This window comes from Pholis gunnellus (assembly GCF_910591455.1).
Source record: "Pholis gunnellus genome assembly, chromosome: 13".
Classification (NCBI taxonomy): domain Eukaryota; kingdom Metazoa; phylum Chordata; class Actinopteri; order Perciformes; family Pholidae; genus Pholis; species Pholis gunnellus.
Window position 1 is genome coordinate 3,902,300 of NC_136540.1, and position 25,923 is coordinate 3,928,222.

General features: G+C 39.1%; 1 protein-coding gene across 1 annotated transcript in view; it reads left to right on the forward strand.

Moving 5' to 3' along the window:
- Positions 1 to 931: 931 nt before the first annotated feature.
- The window catches only part of pof1b (POF1B actin binding protein), a 28,366-nt gene continuing 3,374 nt past the window's right edge, over positions 932 to 25,923 (forward strand). Inside the window, exons 1-12 of the mRNA XM_079171862.1 lie at positions 932 to 1,601; positions 5,957 to 6,034; positions 18,348 to 18,646; positions 19,716 to 19,749; positions 20,082 to 20,162; positions 20,264 to 20,356; positions 21,404 to 21,517; positions 22,419 to 22,571; positions 23,081 to 23,200; positions 24,004 to 24,144; positions 24,698 to 24,771; positions 25,116 to 25,237. Coding sequence (XP_079027988.1) covers positions 1,047 to 1,601; positions 5,957 to 6,034; positions 18,348 to 18,646; positions 19,716 to 19,749; positions 20,082 to 20,162; positions 20,264 to 20,356; positions 21,404 to 21,517; positions 22,419 to 22,571; positions 23,081 to 23,200; positions 24,004 to 24,144; positions 24,698 to 24,771; positions 25,116 to 25,233 — 1,860 coding nt within the window. The 5' untranslated portion in view covers positions 932 to 1,046 and the 3' untranslated portion in view covers positions 25,234 to 25,237. The remainder of the gene's footprint in view (positions 1,602 to 5,956; positions 6,035 to 18,347; positions 18,647 to 19,715; positions 19,750 to 20,081; positions 20,163 to 20,263; positions 20,357 to 21,403; positions 21,518 to 22,418; positions 22,572 to 23,080; positions 23,201 to 24,003; positions 24,145 to 24,697; positions 24,772 to 25,115; positions 25,238 to 25,923) is intronic.

A 25,923-nucleotide genomic window follows, 5' to 3' on the forward strand; every position in this document is an offset into this window, starting at 1 on the left:
TTAAATATAGCAGCACATTTCTACCACTGTGATGAAAACATACTGTTTACTAAAAAAAATATACAAAAATATGACGTTGTATATAATAATGGTTTAACATCTCTAAATAATGATTTAGCATTTCAAAATAAAGATGGAATATCTCAAAATAAGGATTTAGTATCTCAAAATATTGATTTAATATCTCAAAATAATGATTTAGTATCTCAAAATAATGATTTAATATCTCAAAATAATGATTTAATATTGAAAATATATAAATACAGGAGTTATTTGCTGATAGCAGCGACTGTAGGTGAGCAACACTCACTGCACCTCTTGTGGTTGTTTGTCTCCACCTAGTGTTTGCCTCACAGTCACCTGCTGTATTGTCTTCATGATTTTAATGTGGAGTTAATCTTCCATTTTGTCTCCTAAGAGTGTAAATATCACGCAAACATCTTATTAAAGGACATATACCCTCTCTAACAGATGACATCTCACCACCCCGACCCTGGCTCCTCTCCGTTGGCTCCAGGATCGTATTTAGAATTAGATTTTTAGATTTATTAAGATTTTACTGATCATTGGCCCCAAAATATACATTAATCAGAGTTTAACTCTCACTGTTGAGCTTTCTGTGGTTTTATTGTTTATCCGAATCAGATTGAGAACTGTTTATTGCTAAATACGTTACACATTCAATGACCATGTGACCAGGTGATGAGTGCATAACAATAAACACAGTGCAATAGGACATCATTTTAGAATAGAAAACTATTAACACTTACAGTACAATATGGTAAACAAAAGTTAAAGTCATTTCAAGTGACTTCCTGTCAGCTGTGATCCTCCCTCCTCCTCCGCAGTATTTGCGCCTCCCTCTCAGGTTGGGTCTTCCCCCTCCATGGAAGAACTCCTCCAACCGGACTTTCCTCTCCAGTGCGCCCAGCAGAGGAGGAAGTTACACTGGGGCTGAAAAGACAACAACCTGAGGATCCTGCGTGGTTCTGTTTGAGAAACTTTTTAATTTAAAATTTTAGAGTGTCTCTGCGTGATCCATAAAGATGTCTGTTCAAACCAACCGGACGACGAGGACGACCTACCGGACCATGAACGTAGCCTCCGAGGAGCCCGTGACCAACACGACGAGTAGGACCTACCGGACCCTGAACGTGGCCTCCAAGGAGCCCGTGACCAGCACAACGAGTACGACCTACCGGACCCTGAACGTGGCCTCCAAGGAGCCCGTGACCAACACGATGACGACCTACCGGACCGTGAACGTGGCCACCCCGGAGCCCGTGGTGACCAGCCCGGTGTCCCCGATCGCGTCGGTGTCCTCGGTGTCCTCGGTGCATCCTCTCGCGCTCAACAGCTCCTACCAGACGGTGCGGTACCTGGTCCCGATGCAGCAGCAGCAGCAGCAGCAGCAGTACTCGTACATCCCGGTACAGCAGCAGCAGCAGCAGCAGCAGTTCTATGTCATGCAGCAGCCGATGATGCAGCAGCCGATGATGCAGCAGATGGTGTCCCCGATGTACATGCAGAGTATCCCCCGCCTGAGCGTCAGCAGCCAGGACTCCACCGACATGATGTACCAGCACACGGGCACGGTGGAGGTGAGTCTGCTCCCGGTGGAGACACTTTTTAACACTTTATCCTGCAGGTCAGAGCTCAGTGGTATCGACAGACGAACATCAGTGACTAATAAAGTGGTCTACTGAAGAAAAACCAGCAACATGCAGTGAGAAATATCTGTTTACAACAGCTAAAAGTAAATAAAACTGTAAAAAAACATGAGAAAGTATGAAACAAACGGAACTTTACAGGTGTAATTAGGTCGTTTGAAGCCACAATGTGATCATTTAATTGTAATAAATACTCATAATGTAAGAAAACCATGAGGGCATATTGTAATAACACGTTTGTGCACAAGTTATTATATCATAAGTAGATTGTTACATAATAAACTAAGCAAAAATAGTTTTAATAATAGTGCATATATATATATATATATATATATATATATATATATATATATATATATATATATATATATATATATATATATATATATATATATATATATATAATAGAGCATAGTGTAATATTTAGCAATTTTTTTAAAGCTTAAGCCACTTTATTTTTTGAATGGGAACCCATCTAACATAAAAATACATACATGATACCAGAGACATATTTACTATGAACCCGTTGTTTATCTTGTTATGTGTAGAATCACATTTTTCAAACAGAAACACAACACAGAACCAGAAATACAAGAACACATAAATAATTACAACTCTGACATTTTTAGCTGAGTGAATGTTGTTTTTTCTGTTGAGTATATAAATAAAAAAATATTCTCTTAATGTAATAAGTTATTACACTATGTACAAAACTGTTATTATGTTCTGCGCTCAAAGTTTTGTTACATTGTGTGCTGATTATTACATGAAGAGCTTTTATTATATTTAAATAATGACGTTATGAGCTTTTATTATACTTAAATAATTACGTTATGAGCTTTTATTATATTTAAATAATGACGTTATGAGCTTTTATTATACTTAATTAATGACGTTATGAGCTTTTATTATACTTAATTAATGACGTTATGAGCTTTTATTATACTTAAACAGCTGAATACAAGCTTCTGTCCAGATGTGATGGGTTTGATGATGGACTCTTGTTCGATGTCAGCGTCTATCTCTGGCTGAACACAGAAATCACTTTCTCATCACAGTTGGCTGTTAAACGTCGCTGATAGTTTATTGTCAAAGAAGCAACGGAGTCGAAAAACAGAGTGAGACACTTTGCAGAGTAAACATGTTTCTAATGTCGTGATGACTTATTCATTCTGACACTGTGCATCGAATTTTCACAACTCATGACCAGAAAACACACACACACACATATATATATATATATATGTATATATATTTATATATATATTTATATGTATTTATATATATGTAAATACATATATAATGTGTATATATACATTAGAAAATATATGTATATATATGTATATATACATATTTTTTTTACATATATATGTATTGCTTTATGTAAAATATATATAAGTCTATATATATATACACATATATATTTTTTTATATATTTATATACGTATATATACATCGTTGCCTATTTTAAACACACAGTTATACATTAAACATTTTTGTTTTGAAGATGAAAATATTTTAATATCCCTCAATGCGACTTTCTTTTGTTGTAATATAAAATGAAACTAAAGGTACCGTATTGTTACGGATATCAAAGATTTCATTTCCATTATTTGGGCTTTTGGAGATTCTTTTTTGAAGTTTTTGTCATAACGTTTCTTCCTCTCGTGAAGTCAACGTTCACTGAAGGAATTAGAAACTCTTGCCACTCCTCTCTTTTTGTCAGTTGACTTATTGATTAATAGACGCTGAGTCACTGCCAGGACACACTGTTATATTTATACTAGTACTGTCAATACGATCAACAGGAACTGAGCAGGCCTCAGAGGTTGTCACTTCTTCCTCTTTGATCTTTGAATAATTTATCTGTGTGGTTTTTATTTGATCTCTCTCTAGTATTGAGTCCAGCAGAATGTGTCAGGATTCCCTCTGCTTGTTGTCCTGATAATTATTTACTACGAGTTCTGCTGTTTGAGTCACTGCGGTCGGAGCTTTGTGCTCATGTGACGCGTTCGATGCCACGCCTGGTCTGACTCTGCTGAGGTGGCACACCCTCATGTTTGAAGGCAAACAGATTGATCCACCTGGCTGAGTTAGATTGTCATTATCTGAGGTGAGACAGCAGGATTTAATCGTCTGGGAAGATGTGTGGAGCTTTGAGGGACACAAAACTACCCTGGTTTATTTTGCTCAGTATCTACCTTTGAAAATGATGCCACGCCCTGCAAAGCTTCATTCTGATTGGCTGGAGGGGCCTCCTTTATTTGTGTATAATCAACAGGACAGCATACAAATAATCTGTTCATGTTGTAGTTTGCAAATGTCTGTAGATTAAGAGCAACTTTAGTGTTACTTTAATGTCGCTACATGCAGTATTTTGACATCTGAGATGTTTTTTATTAATAGTGCTGAAAAGAGAAACTCAAAATGTACAGTTACAATGAAGCAATTGGTTGTTTAATTGCTTTATACAAAAAAACACTCCGGCTTCATAAAGGTGCAAAATACAAGATCTGAATGCCTCGCAACGGCTCTCAACATGGCGACGCCTGAGACAGCGGCTCGCAGCTAACGGTGCAAACTATAGTAAACGTGCTGACAGAGTTAGCAGTGTTTACCTGCGGAGAGTGGGCGTGTTATATGCTGGCCGTGAGCTAACCAGTGGGGCACGCTCACGTGCACTAACATGCACTAAAATGCACGCGGCCAGTCAGCTATTCCACCAAAGCAAGACGAAGCTCTGATCACGCTCAGGTAGACATCACTCCTCTATGTCTTTATTTAGATGGTTGTTTGATGAGATATTAAAGCTCTGAATGTTGCATATTGTTCCTTTCATTATTGGGATTTTCAGAACAATTGCCGGGGTTGCTACGTTGCATTCTTGGGAGTTTAGTTTGCATCAGTGCAATCACTTTTTAACATATAAAAAAAGTAGGGACAGCAAACAGCAAAACGTGCACCCCAAAATACATACATTTTAAATATTTGTTGCATTAGGGATATTTTAAAAGTGGAACCTCAAAAGTTCAACTAACCCGTCAACATCACAAACGAATGGAAAAGGAGATTTGTCATGTTGATATGTCACATTTGCATTATTAAGCTGACGTATAACTGTAAAAATATCTTTATTAATGAAAGTATTAGGTGACTAAAAATGGAAACCATATTGTCAGTTTTGGCAAACCAAAAAGCTGATGTCTGTTGGCCTGGCAACCACTTTTAAAAGGTCTTGTTGAGCCCGGCATTGTAAATCCAATAGTTTGTTGGTTAAGACTACGGAAGCCATTGATGGTCATTTACTTTGACTATTTTCTGACTTTATTTATCAAATTAGTAGAACACGAATCAATGGATTGATTGATCACGAAGATAAGATTTAATCTTTATAAGACTGATGTATTTTAGGATGTGATCCGCTTCATTGGGTTTATCCGCTTTAGGTGCTTTTTATTTGGCCGGTACGCTGATGCGCTTACCTCATTTCTTTCTAAATGGTTTTGGCTTTGATTCAGTTTTCGTTTGTCGCTCACTCTCCGGAGAACAAGTTCCAACATCCTCCGCACATTTTCATTTACAATGAGGGGCCTGGTTGGTGTGAACTGAACTCTACAGTTAACCGTCTGTGTCACGGTCGACTTCACTTCACTTTCATTCTGATCATGATGCAGTTTTTTAAAATGACTCTGATTTGATGTTGTTTCCTCACCAGTGAAACATGTTTTTACAGATATTTTTGACTTCACATTGTCACTCCCTCTGCTGTAAATATCCACCTTTCTACCTCCATGCTACATGAAACACTGCAGTCAGCTTTTTAAAAACAGTTTGTCTTCACCAAAGGTTTTTTTATATCCTTCATACACACAGACTGTGATATTGCACTCAGGGTTGACAACACGTGCAGGTATTGTTACTTGACTTTTAACAAAATAAAAACACATAATACAAACATTTCAATTATTTGACATATGTTGCATTTGTGTATGTGAGTATGATCCCTGGCTCACTGGCACAATATTTACCTTTGTGGAGTTGGATGTTGTTGACAAACATCGTCGCTCATACTTTTAGTTTGCAAACTCTCACATTCAAAAAGTATTTTGAATTCAAAGTGCATACATCCATTCATTTTACTAAAGACGTTTACGTTTAGTTTAGGCTGAAACAGCATTTGTATTTATTTGCATAGTTTATTTTATTCATCTTCTCAAACTAATGTCATGCGTTGTGTCTAAAGTTTTCTGTTTAAATCTGACTCTTCTTTTTGTCTTTTATTTCAGAGCACCAGCAGGAATTCGTCCGTGTTCAGCCAGTTGTCCAGTCCGATCAAGAGCCCTGAGCCAAGCGCTGAGGAGGAGGCAAGGACACACACACACACACACACACACACACACACACACACACACACACACACACACACACACACTACAGTTCTTCCCATGAAAGCCCTCTTGTTGGTGAAACCCTCAGAAGAACCTGGCAACCACACAAGTATGTGCTCCACTTTATCCTTGTTAGTTTAGTTTAGTTCAGCGTTCTGTCATCCAATATAAAACATACTCAAACAAAATAAAGTTAAGGATACGCATAAAAAAACTAATCTCAACAAAAACAAAAATTGTGACCTACACCTAAAGTAGATGACTTTGGTTAAACAAACTTGTCACCACAAGTTGCAGATAATCCCGCTCTCTGAAAACATTGATCGAGTTGGTGAGAGAAACTGAGAGGGAGGTTTACACCTCAAGTGTTTGCATTCAAGTCCCAACTCAAGAACGACAAGTTCTAAATCAAGTCCCAAGTAGAGACAGTCAAGTTTCGAGTCAATTCTTAAGTCAAGAAAGGCAAGTCTAGAGTGAAGTCCCAAGTCAAGAAAGGCAAGTCCTCAATCAAGTCCCAAGTCAAGACAGGCAAGTCCAGAGGCAAGTCCCAAATCAAGACAGGCAAGTCCAGAGGCAAGTCCCAAATCAAGAGAGGCAAGTCCGGTCCTTGACATTAGCTGATTCAGGAAATGAATTGATCAATAACCAACTCACCACCAACTCAGTTCAATATGAGACCATGTGTGGTAAAATGTACAACCACACCCAACCAAAAATAAGTAGACTCAAGACCAAGTGAAATAATGAGTCATTGGTGCTGAAGTCCACGTTGAGTTGAAATCTCTTTTTTGATTGATGATTGATTTCAATTTGTGCCGACAGTCCAATGAAACCACGCAGAATATGACCACGAAAGCTTCAACGTGTTTGATGTACCAGAGGTTGAAAACGACTTCATAAGAGTTGGCTGAAAAGGGAACAAAGTGTCGTTTCTTCTGCATCCCATTGAGACCACATGCAGTTAGGATACAAAGGGAGCTCAGGTTCAAGTCTAAACCAACAAAACCAAGCTTCCTTTATCTGTTTTTTTACTTTAAACTGTTGGTCTGACGAGTGAACCATATCATGGAACCATGAGTTTGTAGTTTGCTGTAGTATGTGCCTTTGGTGCCAACTCTCCAAATGATTCCCAGATTGAGGTGCAGTCTTTTTGTCAAACATGAAAGTGTTTCATTCAAGATGAGAAAACTAACTGAAGAAGAAGGAAAAAGAATGCAGAGGGGTGGAGTCCCTGAATCTGTTGGTTCAGCAGAGACACACCCCGTCAGCATGAAACCTCAAAATGGGAACAACCACAGTAGCATCTTCTCATGTAGCCGACTCTCTCTCTCTCTCTCTCTCTCTCTCTCTCTCTCTCTCTCTCTCTCTCTCTAATCACAGCACCATCACACTGTGGCAACACTGACAAACCATTCGAGCCGGTTTAAACTTGGGGTGTGTCCGGCTTGCCGCTTTTTTCCCAGAGGCCTTTGTTGCTGAGCTGCATTCCTTTTGGTTTGAACCTGCAGCGTCATGTTTATGGCTGTTGTCAGAACAGGAATGGTTCTTTGATTTATGGCGGCTTTCTGCGGCACGTTGATGCCGTTTGTCCTGAGATGGTCTTGAGTTTCATGTTTAATCGTTAATTAGTTTTTCATTCGTCTGTTGGAGGAGAGACCGTCTTATCTGCTGCTCAACATTTAATTAAGAATAGAATGTATAAATCATATGCTTTATGTTGCCTGATCAGCTTTCCAGATCCCAAAAGTAAAAAGCAGCAAATTGTCACCTTTGAGATGCTGGAACCAGTTTATATTTGGCTTTTTAAAATCCACTTTTGTCAATGAATTCTTTGGCAAATGAAACAGTCCCAGTCTGGTTTGTTGACTTCGTCTCTTGGTTGAGCGGAATCTGTTTATTTGCAGCAAGGCGGTTTATAAAACAATGTTTCAACAATACAGTCTGTATAAAGGTCCACGATAAAACAGTTGAGAGTTTGCACATGCTCAGTACCGATCTGGTACTAAACAGGAGTTTAGTTAACTAAACATGACCATTACCGTTATTTGATCTCTCACGCATGCGTTCATGCTACTTGACAGTTGGCCGTAGTGTTTGTGGTGTGTTCAGGTGCAACGTTTTTTTGGTCAAGAGACAGCAGTCGGCCTTCATCACCGCTGGTTTTCATCTGTAGTCCCAGAGCACAATAAAAGACATGGAGATGAGGATCGACTGGCAATTTCAAAACAGACAGACAGGTGACAGCAGACAGACAGGTTTGTGGTTTCAGGATCTTAAGAGGGAACTTTTAATCATTTTTAGGCACTTTCCCACATGTGGTTGTTGAGTCAGTGAAGCCTATCTGCGCATGAAGCTGTGTTTCTTTTTGCTTCTTTGTTATTAGAGAATCAAATCTTAAAACAGCTGCAGAGGTAAAGTCTCGTGGTGATGTTTTTAAATCTTTAAACCGTACATCATCTGCAGAGTGAAGTCGGCCTCTCATCGTTTTTTTCGCTCCGACTCACTCAGCTCATCTTCAGTCGTCAGCTTCGTTCCACCAGGTGCTCTTTTGATGCTTTTTAATGCATCAGAATGTCTTTTGAGGCGCAGCGTTCTTGACAACTTCTTATCTCTGAAACATCTCTGGAAGCTTTGAGAAGTTTCTCTTCTCACGACATGCCTTTGTGATAAAAACAGACCCGCTGGTGACGCCTGCAGGGTGAGAACAAGTGTGTGTGTGTGTGTGAGCGCAGTGAAGCCTGACAAGTTGTTTAGTGTCAGTTAGGCTCTGCTGGTGGATGACTGACAGATACTCACTTAGACTGAGAGGGAAAAAAACTCTCATTAACTTTCACTAGGCTGCTTTTAAAGAGGACATAGTTCATCAAGATCAATAGAAAGCATTCGTGTTATATAACACGCCCTGCAGCAACCACAGAGAGCTGTGACATGACGTCATCACCTCTCATCCTCTCCAACGATTGGTCGACCCGTTCTCCACAGCTCTGCAGTTCTGAACACGTCGGAGTCAGAAGAGTTTATGTTGTTAATCACCTGTCACACAGTAAAAGATGAATATCGTAGTTTGATTACTTTTCTTTATTAAAACACAACTGCTTCTTAGTTCTTAACGCTGCTGCATATAGTGATGTTTAGACAGCAGGGCGGTCTGTTCCTGTTTCAACATGGCGATAAATCAGGACTGAACAATGTCGGGCTGCTGAGTCCAGCTGCTCATTGGCGTGATGGTTTTCATAGATGATGATGGAATTAGCTGAGGAGTGAGACATCTCGCTTCCTTCTCCTCTCTGTTGAGAGTTTGCACATGCTCAGTACCGATCAGGCACGAAACAGGAGTGTAGTAAACTAAACATGACCATTAACTTTATTGATAATAATGATGATAAAGTTATTTATAGGGGCAAGTTATTATTGACTTTTAGACGAGTAGATTTCTGGTCGGGCAAGTGGAAAAAACAAAACATGAATCATGAAATCCACTGATATTAATTTTACAATAATATAATAAAATCAAAAGCAGTAAATCTTCACATTAGAGAAGCTGCGACCAGATGATATTGTTATTATTATTATTCATAATAATCACAAGTGCGTTACATCGTTGAAACAGGAATAAAAAACATTTCCGGACTGATATGAAATAAACAATGCAAGTTAAAATGGAAATAAAATACCCAAATGAACATAAAAAATACAAATCGATAACATTAAAAAGATAAAGACATGTTGTAAATAAAATGAGAAGTGAAAAAAAGACGTTTCAGGGCTCAGTTTCAGATCTGAAAAGCCCTGACTGTAATTACAGACTAATACACTCATTTAATTATCTTCTGTCAATCAACTTAACGATTTAAGATGTAATAGTTTCATCTCTCGACGTCACTAACGATGTTGTGGAGGCTGTCAGAGCAGCAGATTAATGGCTTCAGAATGAGATGATCAACAATAACATTCATGTCTGACTCATTTTAATCTTCACTGGACTCCAGATTAATGCAGTTAAAGCCTTACACACAAATATACCTTTAAACCTTGTTATGCTTTCTTCACCAGCGCCATAAGTTCTGCTTTTTCCTCTGGATGGTTTGGTTTCTCTTCGTGACGTGTAGTTGTGTAAACAGTTCATCTCAGTAGATCAGAAGGTCAAAGTGTGAGCAGCTTGTAGTGTGACTGACGGACACGTTTTCTACTGTGAAGACGGAATCTGTCGTCTTTTAGGAGAGAAAATAAACCCAGATTACACTGAAGCATTATGGGAGTGAGACCAAATAGTTTGAATATTCTTTCACCTCTGCTCAGCTGAGAGGCTTCTATCACCACTCGATGGTATGTGAAGCGTTCTCACTTAATGACAGGACAGTGAAGGAGTGGCGATGTGGTTAAATGTTTACCACGAGGAAATCTTTTAAGAATATCACTCTGCTGCTTTAATTAAATGAGCATGAATAACATTCTCTCTCTCTCCAAAATACAATGCTCATCACACATTCTGTTGGGGGTTGACTCTTCAATAATAAACAAATGACTCTTCAATAATAAACAAATAACTCTTCAATAATAAACAAATAACTCTTCAAAAGTAAACAAATGACCTTTCAATAATAAAGAAATGACTTCAATAGTAAACAAATGACTCTTCAGTAATAAACAAATGACTCTTCAATAGTAAACAAATGACCTTTCAATAATAAAGAAATGACTTCAATAGTAAACAAATGACTCTTCAGTAATAAACAAATGACTCTTCAATAGTAAACAAATGACTCTTCAACAGTAAACAAATGACTCTTCAATAGTAAACAAATGACTCTTCAATAGTAAACAAATGACCTTTCAATAATAAAGAAATGACTTCAATAGTAAACAAATGACTCTTCAGTAATAAACAAATGACTCTTCAAAAGTAAACAAATGACTCTTCAATAGTAAACAAATGACCTTTCAATAATAAAGAAATGACTTCAATAGTAAACAAATGACTCTTCAGTAATAAACAAATGACTCTTCAATAGTAAACAAATGACTCTTCAACAGTAAACAAATGACTCTTCAATAGTAAACAAATGACTCTTCAGTAATAAAGAAATGACTCAGTTCTCAATCAGGAACCAACAGCTGATCTGAAATTGCGTCCACTCCTCAAAGGAGTGATTTTAAAGAGTATTTGCTGAAGCTTCTCATGTAGAATCGTGTCCACTCTGTTGACTGATTCTTGCAGCTTAAAGTCATCTATATGTTTTTATCTTTTCATCACATCTGCTTACAGCCTTTCTATCTATCTGCACACGGTTACCGTCGGTTCCTTTGTACAATCAGTAAAATCAGGAGATCCTTTTCCAGGAGATTGATATCACTCTCCAATTATTTCTGGATATTGTGAATGAATCTCTTGCTGCTTTAGATCACAACGAGTGAGAAGAGATAGAAGATGACGTACAGCTGCTGCCAAAAACTTCACTTAACGAAACAAAGGCAAAACCTTTATGACTCTAGACAGCTTGCTCAAAACGATAATAATTGCAAGTCTGTGTGTAAATAAACGGTTTTAAATGATCTGATTCACATCTGACACGATGGCGTCAAAGCTTCGTTCCTTCAAAGAGGTGGTCGCTCGTGGGCTGCGTTTCCAGATAAACCAAGTGAATAATCTTCTGCTGCATGTTTAAACTGGTTTTGAGCCGCGAGCTCTCATCGCTGTGTGTTTACATAAAACTTTGCAAAGGCTCATTGTCGGCTTTTGCTTTGATCAGGTGTTGCAGACGCACCTGTCCAGGTTTTTGATGTCGTTTCTGACTGTTGACCATAAATAGAAGAGAAGAAGAGACTTGCAGGGAGACAAACACCAGGGTGACCATATTTTCATACCCTCAAACTGGGACCCTGAAGTGTACACAGAGTGCACATCTCAACACAATGAACAACAGGCAGAAACCTCTGGATCTGAAGAGTGAAGCCGATCCTGAAGTTTGTTATGGATCAAATCTGCCAATGGAGTTAGAATACTGCTAGAATATTAAAAAAACACCTTGCATTCTTTAAATTAGTCTTTGTATATTTACATAACAAAGAATACGACTGGTTGCAGGAGAAGAATCGGAAAAAAATTAAACCTAATTTTTAGAAAAAAGCAGTTTGAAAAGAGAATCAGAAGCATTCTGCCTGAATCACACACAACAAATAGCCTGTATAGGTAAAAAGGACTCTTCTCTCATTCTCAACCTCTAGTGTTACTCAACCAGTCCTGAGGGCCTTCACACAATGACCTACATCACACACACACACACACACACACACACACACACACACACACACACACACACACACACACACACACACACACACACACACACACACACACACACACACACACACACACACACACACACACACACACAGGGTGATTATTGGGTTACTGCTGCTTTTCACAGCCTGTAGAAGTGAAACCAGATCAGTGACCCTGAAGAGACTTTGAGTGATTTTTCTGTTTTGTTTGTAACAGAGAAATTCAGCTTTTTAGATCAAATTTACCTGAAAGAAAAGCCGATGTTTCATCACAACTACAGGAAGTTTCATGCAGTAGACTTATGTATGGAGGGAGGCCAGAAACACCATTTAAACAACCCAATACTGCAGAAAGACTTCTTTAGGGCTGCAACTAGTGATTATCTTTGTTGTGAAGAAATCTCTTTTTTTGGTTGGTCAATTTTTAAGCTTTCAAATAAGAAAAAAATAAGTGGAAATTGGCCATTTTGGAGCCCAAAGTTACCTCCTCAAATACCTTTTGTCTGACCACCAACAGTCCAAAAGACAAAAGATTTAACAGCAGCAAGCAAGCGAACGTCAAGCGAACCTTAAGTGATGCAGACAGAAAGGACTTGATAAGATGGAAATGTGTTGATAGTTCTTCAGCTCTCACACTTTTCTAGGTCAGTCTGCCACACACACACACACACACACACACCCACATACACATTGACCTATAATCATCATAAGGTTGCTGTTACCTCCCACACATTCTGCAGCGCAGTATGAGCTCAGGTCTGCGGTGGATCTCTGGAATGTCGCATCTGCAGGTTAGCTGCATATTAAACTCTGTCAGAGTCGACCTGAGACATTTTACTGATCCCTGAAAATGTCTTGTCAGCTGTAAAGATGTTTTACTCAGGTTTGTAAACATGTTTGTTTATAAAATATAAAACACAACAGGCAGGGTGTCATTCACTTTTGGTCCAGAGAAAGATTTCTTTCATACTGGACAAAAAAAACCACAAACATCAGGCTTCTGTCTTCAGTGATAAAGGTTACGACCAGCGTTCATTACAGCGACTCTGCAGTAGTCAAGGGTATTTATCTGCAGTGATGGAAACATGACACCCGGATGGACACGCTAAGTTTCACCTCTTTCCTGGTACAATGCGCAAAGTTTCGCCTTATTTTTTTGTGCGTTTTCCTATGAAAGTCCAGCAACACGTGTCGATTTCTGCTCGTTACATGAATACAGTCCTTTCAGAACAAACTTCCATCTTCACAGGAAACTACTCAGTTAAGTTTAGGCAACAAAACAACTTAGTTAGGTTCAGAAAAAGATGGTTGTTTGGGTTAAAATAACTACAGAAGTGCCGTAACTGAAGTACTTATGTGCGTGTTTGTTGGACTCATCCATCTCCAATGTCTGTGCTTATACTTCCTCGTTCATGATTACGTTGATTACAAACAAAATAATTTAGTGGGATATCTGAGGATTACGGCGCTTTATTTTCCATAAGTATAACTTCTGCGACTCTTTGTTATCTCGGCCACAAATCTTTGTCCGTCTCTCAGTCTGAGTCTGCGCTTGAACATTGTTCCAAATCAGTCGGCAACGAGTTTGAAAGAGAGAGAAAAAAAAAAGATGGAGCCATTGTAGCATTTTATCTCGTTACTAAACTTTGTTTTTCGGTGCGTTCGTGACGTCAAACTCCAGAATAAAACCAAAAAGGCATGAGTCGTCTACTGACAGTGAGATGGAGTCTATTTTTTAGCAGCTTTTCCTGTGTTTAAAAAATCCCACATTTACACACTAATTGTGTTGGAAAAGTGGTGTAAGTGGCAGATTCCCAGGAATATTGTGTTGATAGTTAAAATCCGAGAGGATCGTTGTTTCACCCACGGGCTAAACTTAAACTCTCCCACATTCCTGCTGGTTCTAATTAAATAACTGACAAATACTCAGCCGTTCTCTGGTGTGTAAATGAAGGCTGTGGTTTTACTGGTGAAACACTGTCTCATTGTGTTGGTGGAGTAAACAGCAGACATCTCCAGGTAGTGTTGCCAACAACTAATTGACTGGTGAAGTAGCAACCCCACATTATTTCCACAGGAATGTGGAGGATAATAAGAGTTATTAGTGAATTGTATGGCAAGACAAATTTGAAAGAAAGAAATGATTACCCACATTGCTGCTTAAAAATACAGTTTAGAAAAGATAAAAGTCAGTGAAATGAGCAGCGTCTCACGGTGAGGACGGATATCTGTCTGGTGATAACGAGCCGATTGTTCTGTTTTGTCGTCTCCTCGCTCTACTTTTTCTCTGCAGGAATGACAGGCATGTTGCCGTAGCAGCCACACCCTCCTCCACGTGATCACATTCGGACACGCTCCTCCCCGTCGCACACTTGTTTGCATTTAAAAATCCAACAGCAGAAGCACGGGTAGTAACAGGACTAGAAGTACCAACCTTTGGTCCTGCGGTGACCTTTGAGCTCCGTCAGACGGGTTTTTTTTAAATTTACAACCTCTCACTGTCGGATTCCAGAGTTATGTGTAACTTAACTTTAGTGCCAAGCCCTTATTCAAACACTGGGAGATCTGCTTTGAGGAGAATAACTCCTCAGGTGTGTGATTCATTAAGACATATATACATTTAGTCACGGTTAATAGTTTGTTTTTACGCTAGAGAGATTTTGCACTTTATGAAAATGAAAAAGTGCAACTGATTGGACTCTCAAACCTGGAGGAGATCTGCTGCACTTCTCTAGTTGAATTGGGTCCAAACATGACTGCATTTGACCCGCATTGAATCAGGTTTTTAGAAGAGTGACTGTTGACAATCTTTTTCCTTCAAGGCACAAAGTCCAATAAAACAGCAGTTCTACATATTTGCGTTGCGGTTTGGCCTGAACAACACATGACAGGTTCCCTGCAGATTCTGTTAGAGTTGTGGTTCCTGGTTTTACAGTAACTGAGCTGAGTTCAGCGTTGGAATCAAACCTGCGATCTTTCCACCTCACTTCCTATGTTGTTCTTCCCTTCTGGGTAATTTCTTGATTTTTCTTTATTTTTTTAATGGAAACAATAGTAGAGTTTCCTGGTAACATTATTATTATTTTTCTGCTGCGTGGGTGTGGTCTACAGGAAGGGCCACAATTTAAAAGAACAGAGACAGAGAACTTTAGCACCTGGAGTATTTCTTTTCCTCCAAATCCTCTAAATCAGACGCTTCTAAATACCTTGAGAGTTGTTTCTAATATTCTGCCCCCCAGCATGCTAAGATTGTAAAGAAACCCGATATGAAACAATCCAATACAGCCAACAAACATGTCAACAGAAACTGAACCCGATATTGAAGTGCTGCAGGCTCCATGCAGGTTTTGGTGGCTCTCCAATGGCACAATAGTGTAAACTTTACCTGCTGGGAAAGTCTGGCTCTTAACCGTCCCCCGGGCTCCTGTGGAATCTGGCTGGACCGCTTTGCAAAGCCACGGTTTGAATATTCAAGAAGGAATGACATCAGACGAAATGTTTGTATGAAAATAAGAATGTTCTAATAATATTGCAGGCAGCTAATCTCTTAATTTAACTCTGAGCCTGCAGGACTTTTACGTTACAGACTTCTTCAAACGTCTTTTTTTGGCATGGAGGTCAAGTGTGTGTGTGTGTGTGTGTGTGAAGGTGTGATGTTCAAAGTGGCTCCTAACAAAAAGATGCATGACTTCTAGTGATTCATGGCCAAACAAATTGTGAGGCTTCGACTCATTGCACTCTGCACAGAGTTCCTATTTCATTTATGTGGATTAGCCCCGCCCCCTATACATAAGCCCCGCCCCATACCTCTTTCATAGCTCGACACAAAGGGCTCATTACAGTCAGAAGCCCACCCTTTAACAAGAGCAGGAGGCTGAAATCTGCCGTGGAGTTCAAGTGTGAGGTTTTGTCACAATTGTAGATGATTAAAAAGATAATGCATCTTGAAGAACAGGTAGGGGACGAGGGCCCCGTGCACACCTGCAGCCATCGAAGCAGTTGCAAGAAAAACAGCTGCACCCTTGGATTTAATTTGCATTCTTAAGACGTGAGAGTTGTAACAAACACGGCCATTAAAAAAAAAAAAACCCAACCAACTTGTCTTTCACACCCTCCAAAAAAAAAAGAAGCGCCAAAGTGCATTCATCATGTATCAGATTTAATCCCAATGAGGACCGAAGGACATTATTCTTAAAGTGCTTTTTAACAGTCGGTTCAGTCCCAAAGGGCTTCACAGGAACTACAGATAGAAGGAAACAAGACACGGCAAACATTGTACATAATGAGCGTGTCAGACCTAATGTTTGCATAGAGTGAGAGTTCACACGTCAGATAAATACGGTTATGCAACTCCACTCTGTTGCCACATGTAGATAAAGGCAGGTGATGGGTGTGTTTGAGTTCACGTGTGTGTGCAGCATTATCAACGTATGCCGTACGGCCAAAAGTATGTGGACACTGCTGTGAGCCGGGCCTCTCATTGGCCCAACATTAAGCTGCGTTGATACTTGTCTCTGAGCATGCAGGGAGGAGTTTCTACTCTACTCTCCCAAATCCCAGAGGGCGTACAAACAAAATGAACTGTGAGGAAATCAAATAGACAACGAGTGTTACTCAGAGATATGAACACAGACTGTAGGTGTAACTGGAAATAAGCCATGAACCAACGAAACCAACCTCCACAATGACGAGGAGGGTTTGTAATTATCTGTAAACTCATTTCTCATATTTATGGCCTACTTTATTGCCTTTGTACAAGCTTTAAAGAAATAAGTCATGTATTAAATGCATTATTAAGAAACAAAGCAATATCCTGTAAACTATTTGATTTGGCTGCTAAATATTTTCTCAAATGTAGATTTTTAACACCTCGTGTTTCTAAAGCATTTAAAAACAAATTGTCCTTCTTTGTTAAATCTGAGACATGTTAGAGTTGCACAAACCAGTAATATTCATATAGATTAATTGGGTTAATCTATCGGGTTCCAACATCTGGTCTGCTCAGAAGAATGGAGGCTGTTATAGCAGCAGATTCATTTGAAATAATTATCTTCAATTGTCACACATGCGTGTCCACATACTTCGTTCTAACATGGCAATGTTATCAGAATCAGCTTTTTTGGCGAAGTATGTGTAAAAGGAATTTGACTAAAGTTGCTCTCAATGTGACACACAGTTCCAATAAAAATAGATTTACAGCGAAGACAAAGTTGAGCAAAGATTAAAAAAATAAAATTATATATATATATATACATATATATATACATACACTTAAATGTGCATAGAATTAGGCATATAACTACAAATTACTATAAAAATCAACAACGACCAACAACATATCTATATACCCAGTCAGTAATAAATATTGTAATAGATTACCTTTTATAAAACGGGTATCTCAAAGTTAGCAATGTGATTGGTTCACAGCCCTGATACAATACCCACAAACCACTGCTGTGACGTCTTAATTCCTTTGCTCTTTCAGTATCACCCTCAACCTCATCAAAAAAACGTTCTGTTTCAATGCAGAAGTTTAATCGATAAACAAATGATTATTTTAAGTATTTCTTTTAGGTTTTGTCTCTGTTTCAGTGACATTCTTATAACTTCTTTGTATTTTTTTACCTCATAAAACCACTAGATTTTTATACTTGACTGAGTAGACTAGTCGACCAATCACAGGCTGCGCTCCTGACTAGTTGACCAATCAGCACAGCAGCATACTAATGATGAAACATCACATTGTATAATCAGTGCTTAATCGTCTGTTATCTGTAAATCGGTGTCAAGTGTTGACTTCCTTGTGCACCATTACGACCAGTAACAGTAGGTTATAACCAGTATGACCGAATCTGTTAATACGTCACTCACTGGTGTCTTTTTATGTCCCAATTTTTCAGTCTTTTTCAACACTGTTCTGACTGTCAGAACATGACAGGAAAGAGTACTAACTTGTCTCGTTTAGACACAGCAGACGTAAACATCTGTCTCTGACCTGTTCCCCCAGGAGGAAGAAGAAGAAGAAGAGGAGGAGGAAGAGGAGGAGGAGGAGGAGGAGGAGGAGGAGGAGGAGGTGGTGGAGGTGGAGGAGGTGGAGATCGTCAACATCATTCAGAACAAGCCGCCGGCGATCGAGAAGATCTCCAGGTCGGAGGTGAGGACCGAGCTGAGGACCGAGCTGAGGGAGATTCCGCAGCCGACCAAGATGGACACGCGCTACTTCGGTGAGCTGCTGGCCGAGGTCTACAGGAAGAACTGCGACATCCACTCCTGCATCTCCGAGCACGTGTCCAAGATCCGTGGACAGTAAGTATGACTCATCTGTCCACAGCAGGGTGCAATTTAAATAATTGGAACGTAACTTTTATAGACATCATGCAGGGTTTTCTTACAGATTAACAGATTATTTGGAGGGTCGACCGCACCACAAATCCTGATATCAAACATTTACAAGATGGCCTCTGCTGAGGGAGGTCTTTTTTCCCCACTCTGTACGCCTGCACATGAATGCATCACTCTGAATCACAGACGCCAGCGGAGGAAGTTTAACATTACAGGGTTTTATTGTGCAGCATTTTTTGGCTCTGAGAATAAAAAAACACAACTAAATCAAGATGACTGCAAAGCTAGTCAATAAATCAATACAGTATCTGTGTATATATATATTTTCCAAATGATCATGTGAGAAGCGGTTTTAAAGCGCCAACAATTAGCTGAAAAATGTTACCAAACTGTAACCTATTTGTGTAGATATCAAGCTACATTGTTAGACATAAAATGTTTACTATTAAATAATAGATTTTGCTAGCAGGATGGAAAAGCATGTTTTCTTTAAACAATTGCTAAAACTACACCGTTTATTATAGCTACATCGTTTTTGATGGTCCTTGAACACATCGTATGTGACGAACACTTCCCTCATTCTTTTTTTTACCTTAAACAGATTAAATTCTGAGCTCTTTAGCACAACTAGGAAGCCATGATTGATTCCTCTGAGACCAACATTCACATGACAAAAATTCTGTGAAACTTGGACTGAACTGCAGGCTGGTGAAGAGGTCTATGGTGATTCACTCGTGTTCGGAGCCAGCCTCTAGTGGCCATTTGAGGAACTGCATGTTTCTGCACTTTCTTTCTATCTCCCTGCACGTTTTACAGCACCAGAGGTTGCCGATTGGTTCGAACCATCAGACAAGCCTTTAAAGGTCTGTCCCAAAGTGAGGACCGACCAAAATATCCTCACTTTCCCAAAATGTCCTCACTCTGAAGGTCTAATATTTAACTGGTCCTTACAAAGATAGCTGTACAAGAACACACACACACATCGTTACGCTGTCGTCCTCATTGTGTGTCTTTCCTCTTCTTTGTGTTACAGGAAACACCAGCTGGATCCATCCAATGACTACAAGGTGAGAAACAAACTTGCGTCACACACATCTGATAAATAAATCAGACCAGAGTTCAGATCTGTCGACTTAGAGCCATAAAAACAAAACAGAGGTTGTATTTAACAGGACGATGTAAAACATTCAGCAAGCTTCAGCATAAATATCAGATATTTAAAAAAAAATACAAGTATATTAAGTATAATTACATTTGTGGAAACAAAATAAAAGTGAGGATTTTGTCAATTTTTTTTTCCAAGCAGCTGATGTTTTTCATTTGTTTCTATTGTATCTATGTGTGTGTGTGTGTGTGTGTGTGTGCGTGCGTGTATGTGTGTGTGTGTGTGTGTGTTCAGGTGGAGAAAGAGGAGGTGGAGGCTTTGCTGCCCAAAGGAGCCACTGAACTGACCAAACAACAAATCCGCTACCTGCTGCAGGTGAGTGAGCGTTAACATTTTTAAAAGACCATGAAACTTCCCCAGTTGATTACTTACAATAAGACAATAATAATTAATCTTTGTGTGTTTGTGTGTGTCAGACTCGTCTCACTGCAGATAAGAGCATGCGTCTGCTGCTGTCCACCTTCAGCAGTCTGAGAGAGGAGCTCCTCCACATGTCTGAGGACCTGCGGGTAAAAACAAAAGCCACTTTCTAGTTCTGTCAACGTAACTCACATTTGGAAAACTCCTCCTGGACTTGAACTCGACATGCGACAGGCGGTAGAACGTGCACATGATGGATTAGTTGCTGCAGTTTGTGCAACGTGAGAACAGTGTGTCCCTACAGCTCGAGCATTATGTGAGCTAGTCACAGTTTAAATGCAGGCGTCACTGCAGGTAATAACGGCTTATTACTGTCAGGCTAATGCAGAGTGGTGGAGTCACTTTCATTGTGAGCTTGCATTCCTCAACAGAAACAATTACAGTGGAAAAACTAGTATAGTGCCCTCGTTCTTTTCTCTATGTCTTATGCAGATTATCATGTAATTGACATTTGAAAGCAACAGCATCGCTATTTACGGAATTTGTTTCTGTTTCAAACGCGGCTTCAACCACAGGTGATTTCTCCGAGCATCCGTCTTCCGTCCTCCATCTCTAGCAGCCACGACTGTTTCTAGTCGAGTCGAGGTCGCCTGAAGTTTATCGTTGGCTGGTTTTTGGCAGTTTCTGCTCCATTCTCGTGAACGCGATATTTTATCTGAGGGATGCAACTTCCAGGAGGAAATAATACACAAGGCCACTCAAAAAATTGTTGAAAAAACCAATGAATTCAAGGTGTTTTTGCTTGTAATAAGTAAAAGAAAGTGAAAATTAGATGGCTAAGATTTCTTGAAATATGACGTAATATTCATGACTTTAAAGATAAAAATGAGTTGTGGAAATAAAAACTTAAGTTAGAAAACTTATTTTGAGCTATTTCACCTGTGTTAGGAAATGTTATATGATGATAATAACAATATGACTGTATTTTTATACTGAAGATTCAACTAAAATAGAAAAAGTTAAATAACAAGAACAAAGACTAAATACAAGAGTAAAAGTGTTTAAGAAGTAATTCTGGCACCGGTGCCTAATTGAAACTAAAATTGACAAAAATAGAAACAAAAAATAAAAAAAAGTGATATGTGATTGATCCACTTATATACAACATGTGTGTGTGTGTCTGTGTGTCTTCTCAGCGTCTGGAGAGCGAGAAGGAGTCTCTGGAGAGAGATCTGAGCTTCAAAGCTGACCAGGCTCAGCAGTACGACCTCCTGCTGGAGACCGTCCGAGAAAACAACCGACAGCTGCAGGTACGGTGCACAAAACGCTGTGTGTGCATTTTTACTTGTTCTACAACAGACCAATAGAAGGCTCAGACTACAATAGACCAACCGAAGGGTCAGATTAGCACAGAAAATAGACACAATACTGAAGAGTAATCAAGTAAACACGCTGTATCTTATAAAAACGTACATGTATGTGCAGAGAGCCGTGTGCGTTTAATAAAACAACAAAGTACACAAATTAAAGGATCATTTTGTCCATTGTATCAATTATGACCAACGGGAGAAGAGACGTAACAGTCGGGTACTCACTGTATACTCAATTACACATATTTAAGTACAGATACTTAAATATCTTCTAATATCTATGTTTATTCAGAATCAGAGTGATGCGCTAGTATTTTGTTTATTAAAAAATATTTAATGGTTATAGACAATAATATTTAGTCTTTCCTTGTATTATTATACATATTATTGATAATAATAATAAACAAAAAAAATTACAATTGTTGTTGTTATTATCATTCATATATTATTGTCATTATTAATAAATTACTCATAACAATAACAGTAATATTAATAATAACTCTTCATACAAGAGAGATGCAGAAAGACAATACAATTATAAAATAACAAATGACAATAATAACAAATAATACAAATGAGAGAATTAGTAGAAAATTATTTAAAGAATGACATTAATTATAAGCCAAATTAAATCATTTGTTCTTCAGATTTTGCATCTTTTACAGCTCTAGGTTGGATAATACATTTTGGAGTTAATTGTGTGTAGTTGTGTGAATTAAAAAAATTCGTCAGTAGAAGACCTGAGAACTGCATAATGTGTGTGTGTGTTTCTGACTTCCTGTGTGTTTGTGTGTGTGTGTGTGTGTGTGTGTGTGTGTGTGTGTCTGTCGTGTCTCTGCAGGTGTCTCTGAAGGAAACCAGCTCCACCCAGCGCTCCCTGGAGAGCCAGCTCATGGGCGCCAAGAACAACGACTCCAGCCGAGACTTCAAGCTCAAAGAGATGGATGGCAGGATGAGAGCGATGGAGAAGGAGAACGACATGCTCCGGCAGAAGGTGATCAGTTATTGACAACAGATCAATTTGATGATTGCGTCCCAACTGTAACCGCTGGACGGGGACTCTTGTCTGGCAGCGTTCAGAGACACACTTGATTCCATGTTTCCAAAGTGGTTTCTTTAATGGAGATGATTTCTCCTGTTTGGCGTCACAACTAGACGGATAGTTAAATATATTCTAATATCTATGTGTAGTTGAAATCTGAATGTGATGCTGAAGTCTTTCTTTATATTAAAAACAAAGAAATACTTAATGTCTCAAAGTATTGAGACTAATATTAAGTATTTTCTCATTGATGGGGTGGGAAAGTCTTATTATTAATAATAGTGATAATGATAATAATGATATGACATTTGACAATAAAAAACACCATTTGAGACACAAAAAAATAACGAGGCAAACATTTTTAACTCTGCAACATTGATGATGACTTCCTTCCTTCCTTCCTTCCTTCCTTCCTTCCTTCCTTCCCTCCTTCCTTCCCTCCTTGTCCGTCTGTCCTGCAGCTGGCCGGCCAAGGCAGCAGCACCACGCTGCACCTGAAGACCGAGGAGCTGTCCCGTCAGTACAAAGACCAGCTCAACTCCATGAAAAATGAGAAGGACCAGGAGATACAGAGGCTGCGGGTGAGAATCAAACTACTGCATCCAGACGTTCATGTCTCACGGTGAAATTTGAAAATTCATCAAGCGGCATCATGAGGACGTTTTTATTTGTGCAACACTTGACCTGCAACAACATCACACTCCGCTTTAGACGAATAGTCAGGCCTTAACCTCCAGTTCTGTAAAGTGAAGTCAAAGCTTCATGTGTTAAAGCTGCATTCTCTCTAATGTCCAGCAGGGGGCGACTCCTCTGGTTGTATAGAAGTCTCAATTGCTAGTTTCAAGTCTTCTTCAATACTGCAGGAAGAAAAGACCTGAACAAATATATATAAACGATCCAAAACGTTCCCTCATGATTCCACTCGTGTTAGAAGGATGTTTTCAACTCATCCGTAGTGTTCAAATGAAAGTTTGATGGCGATGTTATTGAAGGCCGACTGGTGCGAGGAATTGTGTGACGGCTTTATCTCCTCTCCTTTGGTAAAGGTTGGTCCGGTGCTCCTTATATGTGAAAGGAGATAAGAAAGGAAGCATTCAAGGAACCTTTTCTAAACATTTAAAGAGTTTGAACAGCTGTTATCATGGCTGCCACTTAAATACTTTGTACTACTACTATTGTAGTAGTAGAGCTTTTTTTTTGCAGCGTTTTAACTTGTCTATGTGTTGAAATAGCTGAAAATGTTTGTTGGATTATGCATGTCGTACTGGAAAAGAGTCGTACCACATTATATATATATATATATATATATATATATATATATACTTCACTGAACATACAAAGATCTCTCTTTTGACTCGTCTGTCTCTGTGCGTCCTCCCTCCAGAGCCAGATAACGAGGATCCAGACGGAGGTCACCACCTCCACCAGTGAGAGGTCCTCCTCGGATAACAGTCTCCAGCTGAGAATCTCAGAGCTGCTCACGATGCTGGAGCAGCGGAAGACGACCATCACCAAACAGGAGGAGGTCTGTAGCTCAAATGAGACCAAACCAGCCGAGTGGACACATTATTTTGTGTTTTATATTTGCAAACATTATCTTAAAATGATCAGTTTACATATAAACACACACACACACACACACACACACACACACACACACACACCCTCCAGGCGTTTTTATTGCATTGATTAGTTTGCACCTTTCAGGTCGAGCTGCGTTCTAAACTCGTTTTCTTTTTTGTGTGACACCAGTTGAAGCTGGCTGTCGGTTGATTTAACCTCGAGAATACTTTTGTTACCTCAGGGACACCTGTTTTTGTAGTTTCTCACACACACACACACACACACACACACACACACACACACGCACACACACACCGTAATTCTCAAATGTCAAATGTTGTCTAGATGAAACTTAAACTTAATGATAAAATAACTAAAATTGAAATCTGTTACAATCTGATTAAAACAAATAAATTAACAAGACGACAAATCTGATAAGCTAAACTTTTATTCAGATATATTGTTTTAGTGAAACAAACCGACTGTGCTGACCTCTGACCTCTTGTGGCCCTCAGGAGATCAGGAGGCTGATGCAGGCGAAGACCGAAAGCTCCAAGAGCCAAACCACCAAAACCATCATCACCAACAGGTACGACACCACCGAGAACTATACGAAAACTTTATTGACACCAGAGAGCTGAAATGACAGAAACCCCGCTGCTGCTACACAGAGCGCTGTACGCTTCTTTAGTGAAAGTTTATTAATTTTTGAACATGTCGCATGTCAAATTCGACACGGCACTCCACGGGGTGAAGTGTGAAGGAGATCGGATCAACGCTTCGCGAGATATGTGAAGGACACACGGACAGAGATTTAGATTCAATTGTCTTTATTAGCATATAAATTCTTGAGCTTTAACCACCTAATTCTAATCATCCACCAAACCATACCTGAACACATCTGTGTGTGTGTGTGTGTGTGTGTGTGTGCAGCTACAGGAACAGGTACCCACTCCTTGGTCTGCTGGGCGACGACTACGTTGACACCTCGCCCGTCAAAGAAGCCAACACCATCATCATCAAGAGAACTGCCGAGATGATCAGGAAATGAACAGGTAAAAACTGAGTTTTGGTAAAATCTCTGGACTCATGGGCGACTCCTCCTTATTAATAAGGTTTGATGAAGTGAAACAGCAGATATTTACTGAACCAAAACACTTTTTTATGTCGGCTCCGTGGGAAGAAACAATCGATTTATTAATTGATTTTATTTCGTCGCCCGCCGTAGCGATCAATCAATATGGATACAGATAATAAGTTCAGATAATAAGTTCAAAACGCATATAAAGCAGGACATTTGTGTGATTTAAACATCTGTCTATGCAGATCACGCTTCACTAAACACGTCAAAAATAGACTTGAAGCATAAAAAACCTCAGATAAACAGTGGATTTTTTAAACTAATAAATCAGAAGTGTGTCTGTTTCTTGAGTCTGACGTCAAAACGCATCTAAAACACTATTTGTCATTTAGGGGATTTTTTTTGTCATTTGAGCTTCTTTTTTTTTTTTGACCAAAGAAATTATTAGTTTTTCGACAAACACTCTTTTTGGCGACTAATTGATAGGTTGATTTAATTGTCAGAGTTTCTCCAGAAAGAATCAAACTAAAACATCACTTTAAATCTTTTCAAGGCTTCTTAGAAATAAATAAATCATCTTGAAAAAGCATTAAAAGTTTGTCATGATGATGATGGGCAGACTGATTCTGAGAAAGCTGCTAGCATCGAGGCATCGTGCTA